The 9,867-nt window shown below is 64.9% G+C and overlaps 2 protein-coding genes across 2 annotated transcripts; one reads left to right on the plus strand and one right to left on the minus strand.

Annotated features, from left to right (window-relative positions):
• The first annotated feature begins 173 nt into the window (after positions 1–173).
• Positions 174–4,882, plus strand: FTSJ1 (FtsJ RNA 2'-O-methyltransferase 1). Its single transcript, XM_082501377.1, has 10 exons — positions 174–619; positions 723–792; positions 1,433–1,529; positions 1,925–2,003; positions 2,115–2,167; positions 2,298–2,351; positions 2,461–2,563; positions 2,674–2,757; positions 3,422–3,525; positions 4,068–4,882. Exons 1-10 carry the CDS (start codon positions 499–501, stop codon positions 4,401–4,403), a joined length of 1,101 nt encoding a protein of 366 aa, XP_082357503.1. The 5' UTR covers positions 174–498; the 3' UTR covers positions 4,404–4,882.
• Positions 4,883–4,930: 48 nt separating this feature from the next.
• On the minus strand, positions 4,931–7,751 carry PQBP1 (polyglutamine binding protein 1). The gene is made up of 6 exons (XM_082501376.1): positions 7,548–7,751; positions 6,731–6,842; positions 5,705–5,814; positions 5,503–5,607; positions 5,325–5,385; positions 4,931–5,210 (listed from the first exon to the last, which is right to left on the minus strand). Exons 1-6 carry the CDS (start codon positions 7,612–7,614, stop codon positions 5,060–5,062), a joined length of 606 nt encoding a protein of 201 aa, XP_082357502.1. The 5' UTR covers positions 7,615–7,751; the 3' UTR covers positions 4,931–5,059.
• Positions 7,752–9,867: the final 2,116 nt, after the last annotated feature.

Consider the following 9,867-nt stretch of genomic DNA (forward strand, 5'->3'; position numbering starts at 1 on the left):
GGTAACGCGCATGCGTCAGCACCGGGGCGGCACGCATGCGCTGTGCGCGCCTGAACGGCCAGCTGCGGCTACGCGCATGCGCAGTAACTGTAAAAAGAGCTTTAAATAGGGTAGGACCCGCAAATATAGCGAAATCTCAATTAAATGCATTGAGGGGGGGGGGGGGGGGGGGGTGTTATAGCGGCCTATACACCCTGTGGATCCCCCCATAACCTTCCAGGCGAAGCCTGCAGCCCCTGAATCCTGCAGAACCCTTTGTTTTTTGCCGCACCCTACGTCAACAGCGGGTTTGTTTACAGTAGGGCCTACAAATAAACAACACTGGGGGGGTTTATAGCAGCTTAAACACCCTGTGGGCCCCCTCATGACCCGTGAGTGAAGCCTGGAGTCCCTGGATCCTCTGGGACCCTGCCTGGAACCCCCCAGAACCCCTCGTTTTTTTGCCGCGCCCTACGTAAACAGTGGGTTTGTTTACAGTAGGACCTACAGAAACTCACCATGGGGCGCTCCTCCAAGGACAAGCGCGACATCTACTACCGGCTGGCCAAGGAGGAGGGCTGGCGCGCCCGCAGCGCCTTCAAGCTGCTCCAGCTCGACCAGCACTTCCACCTCTTTGAGGGTAACTGGGAGCTACTGGGAGTTACTGGGAGGGACCCAGGGGTCTGGGATGGGGGGAGGGGGGCGGGGGGACACCCAGGCGTCTGGTGACGGGTGTCATCCAGGGGTGCATCGCGCCGTCGATCTCTGCGCCGCACCCGGGAGCTGGAGTCAGGTGCTGAGCCGCAAGCTGAGGTGGGTGTCCCAGTTTGGGGGGGGACTGGGAGTCCCAGTCTGGGGGCTGGAGGGGCTGAGGGGTGCTGGTTTGGGGGATGGAGGGACTGGGAGTCACAGTCTGGGGGGGCTGGAGGGGGTGGGGTGATTGAGGGTTCCAGTCTGGGGAGGCTGGAGGGCCTGGGGGTCCCAACTGGGAGGACTGGGGGAGGTTCTGGGACTCCCAATTTGGGGAGCTGGAGGCAGTGGGGTGACTGGGAGTCCTGGTTTGGGGGGGGGAGGGGGCTGGAGACACTGGGATTCCCAGGTTGGGGGGTCTGGACAGACTGGGAGTCGCAGTGTAGAGTGCTGGGGGGAGCTGGGGCTCCCAACTGGGAGGACTGGTGGCCACTGGGGAGACTGAGAGTCCCAGTCTGGGGTGGCTGGAGTGACTAGGGAGTCCCAGTTTGGGGGCTGGGGGGACTAGGGAGTCCCAGTTTGGGGTCTGGGGGGACTGGGAGTCCCAGTTTGGTGGCTTGGGAGTGCTGTGGGGCTGCTCTGAGGGACCTTACGAGGATCCTGGGTTGGGGGGAGGTTTGGGGGGTGGGAGGGGGTCCTGGGGAGGGGGGGGGGGGGCAGTGGGGATCGTAGGGTCCCCCCTGACCCCCCTGTTGCCCTTCAGGGGGTCCCCGGGGTCCCCGGCGCAGGTGGTGGCGGTGGATCTCCAGGCCATGGCCCCCCTCCCGGGGGTGCTGCAGATCCAGGGGGACATCACCAAGGTGGGTTCCCCCCCCCCCCGGGTCCCCCCAACCCCCCTGGGGACCCCCCCAGACCCTTTTTCTCCCCCAAAGACCCCCATTTCCCCCCCAGGAGCACCCCCCCACCCCAGTCCCTCCCCTCCAACACCCCCCTGACCCCCATTTCCCCCCCCAAGGGACCCCCTTGACCACCGTTTTCCCCTTCCAGGACCCCCCGCGCCCCATTCCCCCCCCCAAGGCCCCCCCTGACCCCCCAGGACCCCACCCCACCCCATCTCCCCCCCCAACCCCATTTACTCCCCCCAAGAGAACCCATTTCACCCCCCCAGGACACCCCTCACCCCATTTCCCCCCAAAAAGGCCCCCCCGACCCTGAATAACCCCCCCAGACCCCCATTTCTCCCCCACCCCCCCAGGTCTCCACGGCGCAGGAGATCCAACGCCACTTCGAGGGGCACCCGGCCGACCTGGTGGTCTGCGACGGGGCCCCCGACGGTGAGTTTTGGGGGGTCGGGGGGCTGCTGGAATTTGGGGAGCGCTTGGAGGGGGTCGGGGGGGGGCACTTTAATCCCCCCTGAACCCCAAATTTCCCCCCCCCCCCCCCAGTGACGGGGCTGCACGACCTGGATGAATACATCCAGGCTCAACTGCTGCTGGCGGTAAGTAAGATGACCCCCCCCTGCGAAATCCCCCCCTCAGGGGTTCCCCAATCCTCTAGGGACACCCCAAAACCTTTGGGGTCCCCCAACCCCTTTTTTTGGGGGGGGGGCGCGGTCTTACCTCCACCAGGCGCTGAACATCACCACCCACGTCTTGAAGAAAGGGGGCACCTTCGTGGCTAAAGTAAGTCTACGGGGGGACACCCCAAAAAATGAGGCGGGGGGGAAGGTTTGGCGACCCCAAAAAGGGGTTCTCTGACCCCCCCCCCCCGCCCTCGGTGCCCCCCCCCCAGATTTTTCGGGGGAAGGAGGTGACGCTGCTCTACGCCCAACTGCGCCTCTTCTTCCCCGATGTCACCTGCGCCAAACCCCGCAGCAGCCGCAACTCCAGCATCGGTGAGACAACAGCCCCCCCCAGGATTTTGGGGGGGGGGTCCCTTTATATTTTGGGGACCCTCAGTAATTTGGGGGACCACTAACACCCCCCTGTGCCCCCCCGCACGCAGAGGCCTTCGTCGTCTGCCGTGGGTACAGCCCCCCCGAGGGCTACGTCCCCACCATGGACAACCCCCTGCTCGACCCCGATGCTGGTAAAGGGGGGGGGCTAGGGGGTCCCTGGGGGGATTTGGGGGGGGTCTCTGAGGGATTTTGGGGTCCTGGGGGGAGGCCTGAGGGTCCCTGAGGTTTTTTGGGGGTCCCTGAGGGCATACTTGGGGGGCTCTGGGGAGTCCTTGGGGGAATTGGGGTGTTTCTGGGGGGGTTTTGGGGGGCCTGGGGGTCCCTGAGGTTTTGGGGGGGTCCATGAAGGCATTCTGGAGGGGCTCTGGGGGGGTCCTTTGGGGAATTTGGGGGTTTTGGGGGGTCTCTGGGAGGATTTTAGGGGGCCTGGGGGTCCCTGAGGGGGATCTGGGGGATCCTTGGAGGAATTTTGGGGTTTTGGGGGGGGTGCCTGGGGGGATTTTGGGGTGTCTGTGGGTCCCTCAGGGCATTTTGGGGGGGGGGGGGGTTGGGAGGATTTTAAGGGGTCCGTGGGGGAGTTTTAGGGGGTCCCTGGGGGGATTTTGGGGTCTCTGGGGGGGTCCCTTTGAAGATTTGGGGATCTTGGAGGGGATTAAGGGATTTGGGGGATTTTAGGGGGTCCTTGGAGGGTTTTGAGGGGGTCGTGGGGTCCCTGGGAGGTTTTGGGGGCCTCTGGGGGTTTGGGGTCCCCCCATCACCCCTCAAGTGCCCCCCATGTGTCGTTCCCCCCCCCAGGCCTGGCCCTGTCCCAGCTCTCGGGACCCTCCCGCGTCATTGTCCCCTTCGTGGCTTGTGGGGACCTCAGCGCCTACGACCCCGACCGCACCTACCCCCTGCAGGTAACTGGGATGGACTGGGATATACTGGGAGGGCACTGGGAAAGCCGTAGGACTCCTTGGGAGCTCCCTGCAAGGTCTGGAATGAACTGGGAGAGTCTTGGGAGACCCTTTGTCAGCGTTTCGTAGCTATAGGGTGGTACTGGGATATACTGGGAGGTACTGGGGTCCCTATAGGATCTTCTATGTTTTACAGATTGATGGGGGCACTGGGATATACTGGGAGGGTCTTGGGAAACTTTATCTGCCTCTTGTAGCTGTGGAGTGGTACTGGGATATACTGGGAGAACTTCTGGCTACTTCCTACAGCTACTGGGGAGAACTGAGTTATACTGGGAGGACACTGGGAGGTTCTAATGGGATTACTGCAGCCAGTGAGAGCACTGGAATATACTGGGAGGCACTGGCAGCCGCAGTACCTACACTTATGGGTACTGGGGGGGGGAGAGAACTGGGGGGGGGGGAGGGAACTGGGGGCATTCCCCGCCTCCAGCAGGTACTGGGCTATACTGGGAGGCACTGGGAGCTTCTCTCCCCCCCTCCAGTTGGACCCCGAGAAGCCCTACAGCTACGTGCCCCCCCCCACGCCCCCCATCGCCCCCCCCTACGCCCGGGCGTGTTTCCTGCGCCGCCACCAGCGCCTGGCGGGCGTGCGAGGGCCCTCGTGCGAGGAGGAGGTCGGAGCCTCGTGCGAGGAAGGAGCCCTGTGCGAGGAGGGAGGAGCCCCGTGCGAGGAGAGGAGCGTGCGAGGATGCCTGTGGGAGGAGGAAGAGCAGGAGGGAAGACCCTTGTGTGAGGAGATGAGCGTGCAAGGAGCCTCGTGCGAGGAGGAGGACGGCCCCTCGTGCGAGGAGCTGCGTCGGCTCAGCCTCTTGGGCTGAGAAACGTGCGGAGACCCTCGTGCGAGGCAGTGGGCATGCAAGGAGCCTCGTGGGTGTGCAAGGACTCTTGTGTGCGGCTATATGAAGACCCTCGTGAGTGTGCAAGGACTCTGGTGCAAGGCCATGAGCGTGCAAGGACTCTCATGGGTGTGCAAGGACCCTCGTGGGAGGCCGTGTGTGCACAAGGACCCTCGTGGGCGTGCAAGGACCCTCGTGCAAGGCCCCATGTGCACAAGGACCCTCATGCAAGGCCCCATGTGCACAAGGACCCTCGTGGGCGTGCAAGGACCCTCGTGCGAGGCCGTGGGCACGCAAGAACCCCCGTGGGCATGCAACGACCCCCGTGCGAGGATGAGTAAGCCCCCTCGTGCGAGAACAGCCCCTCGTGTGAGCCCCCCCGTGTCTCAGCAACCCCACTGCCCCCCCCTTGTGCGAGGAATCCCTTGCACACGCTTGTGCAACACCCCCTCCCTCAATAAAGCCCCCCCCCCCCAAATCTCCCCCTTTATCATTCCACACGTCGCGGGGCGGCAGTGGATTTATTCCACCAAAGAGGGGGGGTTGGGGGGGTCTGGTGGGTGGGGGGAGGTTTGGGGGGCCCGGGGGGGTGCAGGGGGGTTTTGGGGGGTGCAGGGGGGGATTTTTTTGGGGGGGGGTCAGTCCTTGCCGCGGGAGGCCTCGGCGTTGGCTCGCAGGACGGCCCCCGGACTGGGATAAGGGCGTTGTTGGAAGAGGGGACCGGCCGCCGTCGTGTCCGCCCCCGTCTTGGCCTCGTTGCGTTTGGGGAGCCCCGTTGACCACGTCCCCCTGGGGAAAAAAACGGGGCGGGGGGGATCACCAGGGGCCCCCCAAGATTTTGGGACACCCCCCCCCCCCAATAATCCTTAAAAAAAAAAAAAAAAACAACCCCAAAACACCTACCGGGGGGCATCCGAGTAGGCGCTGGGGTCCATGGGGTCCAACTCCTCGTCCTTGCGGCTGCCTTTGAAAAGGGAAGAAAAAGAGGGTCAGCGTGGCCCAAATTTGGGGTACCCCCTCCTCCCAGGATGGCAAAGCCCCCCAAATTAGGGGGGGGACACAGACACGGACCCCCACGCACCTTTCTTGCTTTTGGGGTACGGCGCCACCTCCTCGCGCCGGTGGAAGCGGCGTTCTCGGGGGGGCTCCTCCTTCTCGTAGCCCCTCTCGGGGGGTTCTTCGGTGTCTGTCGCAGCCAAAATTGGGGGGTCTGTGGAGTCCAGGGGGGAGACAGATACCCCAAAACCGCCCCCCAATATTTTTGGGGGGGCCCTTTGACTCACCTTGCCCCCCCTTGGGTCTCTTGGCGGCTTTGGTGATGACGGAGTTGGGGTCGTTCGGGGACAGCCAGGACACCAGGTCCGTCTCCACGTTCCAGTAGTAGGGCAGCCCGCTGTGGGGCAGGACGCACCCTATAGCGGGGCCCTATAGGATCCTCTGGCCCTATAGGACCCTGGAAAGGGGTCCTGCAGCCCCTATGGCTGCTGGGAAGGGGTCCTATAGGCCCCAGGAAACTTCCTGCATCCCCTATAGCACCTGGGAAGGACCCTTAAGAGCTTCTATAGCATCTTGGAAAGGTCCGTATAGGCCCTATACTGTCCCCAAAAGGTTCCTATAATCTCTATACACTCTGGCAAGGGTCTCTATAGACCCTATAGTGCTCAAGAAGGGTTCCTATAGCCACTATATACCCTGAGAAAGGTTCCTATAGCTCCTATAGCGCCCAGAAAAGCATCCTATAGCTTCTATACGCCCTGGGAAGGGCCCCCATAGCCCCGATAGTGACTTAAAAGGGCCTCTATGTGCCCTATAGGCCCCGGGAAGAGTCTCTACAGCCCCTGTAATGCCTGGGAAGGGCCCCTATATGCCCTATAGCCCTCAGGAAGGGCCCCTGTAGTGCCTGGGAAAGGCTTCTACAGCCCCTATAGTGCCTGGGAAGGGCCCCTATATGCCCTATAGCCCCCGGGAAGGGCCCCTATATGCCCTATAGCCCCCGGGAAGGGCCCCTATATGCCCTATAGCCCTTGGGAAGAGCCCCTATATGCCCTATAGCCCCCGGGAAGGGCTCCTATATGCCCTATAGCCCTTGGGAAGAGCCCCTATGTGCCCTATAGCCCCCGGGAAGGGCCCCTATATGCCCTATAGCCCCCGGGAAGGGCTCCTATATGCCCTATAGCCCCTGGGAAGGGCCACTACAGCCCCTATAGCCCTTGGGAAGAGCCCCTATGTGCCCTATAGCCCCCGGGAAGGGCCCCTATGTGCCCTATAGCCCCCGGGAAGGGCCCCTATGTGCCCTATAGGGCTCTCACCAGGTGGGGTCGATGACCTTGTACCAGGGAGGGGGCAGCCCCTCCAGCCGCGAGGCCTCGTAGTCCACGTGGGCGTCGTCGTAGTCCTCCGCAATGATCTCCTCCTCCGGCTCTGATGGGCCACGAGCCACTTAGCCCCGCCCCTAAGCCCCGCCCACACCCCCACCCCTGCCCCCTCCCCAGCACTGAGCCCTGGGCCTGGCTCCACCCACAGCACCAGGCCCCTCCCTGCACCCCTAAGCCCCGCCCCTTAGCACTCAGCCCCGCCCACAACCCCAAGCCTTACTCATGCCTATCCACTCCCCTAAGCCCCGCCCCCAGCGCTCAACCCCGCCCACAACCCCATCCCTGAGCCTTAACCCAAGTGCCTGACCCCGCCCCCAGCATCAGGCCACGCCCCTAAGCACGGAGCTCCACCCACAACACCATGAGCCCTACCCCCAGAGCCTGGCACCGCCCCCAGCACCAAGCCCCACCCCTAAGCCCCGCCCCTGCAGCACTAAGCTCCACCCACACCATGAGCCCTAACCTGAGCCTGGCCCCGCCCCCAGCACAGACTCCACCCTAAGCCACGCCCCTGCACCACTAAGCTCCACCCACAACACAAGCCCTAACCCAGTCTGACTCCGCCCCCAACACCACGCTCCACCCCCAGCCCCCCACGGCCCCGCCCACACTCTCCACCCCCGCCCCCCTCTCAGCCTTCCCCGAGCACCGCCCCCCTCCCCGCCCTGGCTCCACCCCCTCCCGCCGTGGCCACGCCCCCTCCCCGGTACCGTAGAGGGGCGCACCGGCGCCCCCACCCCCTGGTTCTTACCGGGCTCCACGTGCTTGAGCAGCCCCCGCTTGGCCAGGCGGGACTGCAGGGCCACGGGCAGCGGCATCGCCTCCGCCTGCGGGGGGGGGGGGCACCGTCAGCAGCACCGGGAACCTCCCCGGGAGCCCCTCCGGTATCCCTGGGAACGCCCCCGGCAGCTCCGGGAATCCCTCCGGTAACCAAAGAGCCCTCCCCCCTCCCCCCGGTAACCACGGAACCCCTCCAGTAGCCCCGGAAGCCACAGACCCCTTCCCGTAGCCCCCGGAATTGCCCCCGTTGCCCCAATAACACCCCCGGTTGTCCAAATAACGACCCAGTAACCCGGTAACCCCCCCCCCCCCCGGCTACCCCAGTAACCCCTCCAGTAGCCCCGGTAACGTCCCCAGGAGTACCAGAACCACTCCGGTAACCATGGAGCCCCCCGGGAGCCCCGGAACTCACCGGTTGCCCCAGTAGCCCCCCCCGGCAACCCCTCCGGTAGCCCCGGAGCTCCCTTGGTAGCCACAGAATCCCCCGGAACCCCCCCCGGTAGCCCCGGAAACCCCCAGGAGCCCCGGAACGGCCCAGTAACTCCGTAACCCCCTCCGGTTGCCCCAGTAGCCTCCCCGGTAACGTCCCGGAACCCACCGGTTGCCCCGGTGACCCCCCGGTAGTCCAAATAACCCCCTCCGGTAGCCAAGGAGCCCCCCCCCGCTAGCCTCGGTAACCCGTCCGGTAGCCACAGAATCCCCCCGGTAGACCCGTAACCCCCGCGGTTGCCCCGGTAACGCCCCCGGTAGCTCCGGAACCACTCCGATAACCACGGAGGACCCCGGGAGCCCCCCACAGGAGGCCCAGAACCCACCGATTGCCCCAGTAGCCTCCCCCCCGGGACCCCCGTTAACCCTTCCGGTAACCCCGGTGACACACCCCCCGTACTCCCGGAAGGCCCCCGGTAATGCCTTAGCCCCGCCCCCGTTGCCCCGGTAACCCGCCTCTGACCCGGGCGCTCCGCCGCGGCCGCGTTCCGCTCCTCTCCTCACCGCCGAGTCACGTGAACTGCGGCGGCCAATCAAGCGCGCAGGGACGCCGCTGCGTGACACGCACGGCGGCCGCAGCCAATGAGGAAAGGGCGAGGGGGCGCGCCCTTCTTTCCCAGGGCCCCCGCGCCGCCGCCGGCCAATGAGCGCGCGGGCACGTGATGCGCGCGGGGAGCGCCGGGAACGGCGGCGTCGAGACGGCGAGCGCCACCATTTTGGGACAGGGCAGCGCCATCTTGGGCAGGGCGCCGCCATCTTGGGGCCTGCACCGGTGTTATTGTAGGGTTACCAGTGGCGGGCTGGAGGCCCCGCCCCTTTATTTAAGCGTCACCCCTCGGGGTCAGAGGGCAAAGGTCACAGTGCAGAGGTCACAGTGCAGAGGTCCCTGAGGAAGGTCACAGCAGGAAGCGGGGGGGGAGTGTCAAAGTGCAAAGGTGACGCCCACAGAGGGGTCAGAGGTCACTGAGGTGAAAGGGCAAAGGTCAAAAGTGCTGGGCGGTGTGCAAAGGGTGGGGGGCGTGGCCTCAGGGCAGAGGTCAAAGGTCCCGGGAGTGCCCAGGGTGGGGTCAAAGGTCAGCACCAAGGGGAGGGGGGCGAGGTCAGAGGTCAGCGGGGGGTCCCACAGGGGTCAGAGGTCACCCAGCCCCCCCCCCCCAAGCGACCTAGGGGTCAGAGAGCACGCAGAGGTCAAAGGTCGCGGGCAGAGGGCAGCGGTTGAAGGCCGTGACAGAGGTCAGAGGTCATTGGCACAAGTCAAAGGCCGCGGCAGAGGTCAGAGGTCACCAGCAGAGGTCAAAGGCCACGGTGGAAGTCAGAGGTCACCGGCAGAGGTCAGAGGTCACCGGCAGAGGTCAGAGGTCAAACCCAGGCCAAACGCCACCGCCAGGGTCAGGCACAGGTCACCGGCAGAGGTCAAAGGCCACAGTGGAGGTCAGAGGTCGCCAACAAAGCTCAGGCAGAGGTCAAAGGTCACCAGCAGAGGTCAGGCAGAGGTCGAAGGCCACAGGCGGGGTCGGGCAGAGGATAAAGGTCACGGCCAGAGGTCACCCCGGAGGTCAGAGTTCACCGGCAAAGGTCAGGCAGAGGCCAGAGGTCACCAGCAGAGGTCAGAGGTCAGAGGTCACCAGCAGAGGTCAGGCAGAGGCCAGAGGTCACCAGCAGAGGTCAGAGGTCAGAGGTCACCAGCAGAGGTCAGGCAGAGGCCAGAGGTCACCAGCAGAGGTCAGAGGTCACCACCAGAGGTCAGGCACAGGTCGACAGCCACAGCCAGGGTCAGGCAGAGGTCAAAGGTCACCCGGGGG

The sequence above is a fragment of the Vanellus vanellus genome (assembly GCF_965231255.1).
Source record: "Vanellus vanellus genome assembly, contig: HAP1_SCAFFOLD_2418, whole genome shotgun sequence".
Lineage (NCBI taxonomy): Eukaryota > Metazoa > Chordata > Aves > Charadriiformes > Charadriidae > Vanellus > Vanellus vanellus.

Excerpts from the sequence above, each read along its gene's own strand:
- FTSJ1 (XM_082501377.1), top strand. The coding sequence starts at position 499 with ATGGGGCGCTCCTCCAAGGACAAGCGCGACATCTACTACCGGCTGGCC. Across the intron at positions 620-722 it reads GCACTTCCACCTCTTTGAGG|GGGTGCATCGCGCCGTCGAT; the intron begins GTAACTGGGAGC and ends GGTGTCATCCAG. Across the intron at positions 2,564-2,673 it reads CAGCCGCAACTCCAGCATCG|AGGCCTTCGTCGTCTGCCGT; the intron begins GTGAGACAACAG and ends CCCCGCACGCAG.
- PQBP1 (XM_082501376.1), bottom strand. The coding sequence starts at position 7,614 with ATGCCGCTGCCCGTGGCCCTGCAGTCCCGCCTGGCCAAGCGGGGGCTG. Across the intron at positions 5,608-5,704 it reads GAGACCCAAGGGGGGGCAAG|ACACCGAAGAACCCCCCGAG; the intron begins GTGAGTCAAAGG and ends TGGCTGCGACAG. Across the intron at positions 5,211-5,324 it reads GCCTACTCGGATGCCCCCCG|GGGGACGTGGTCAACGGGGC; the intron begins GTAGGTGTTTTG and ends TTTTTTCCCCAG.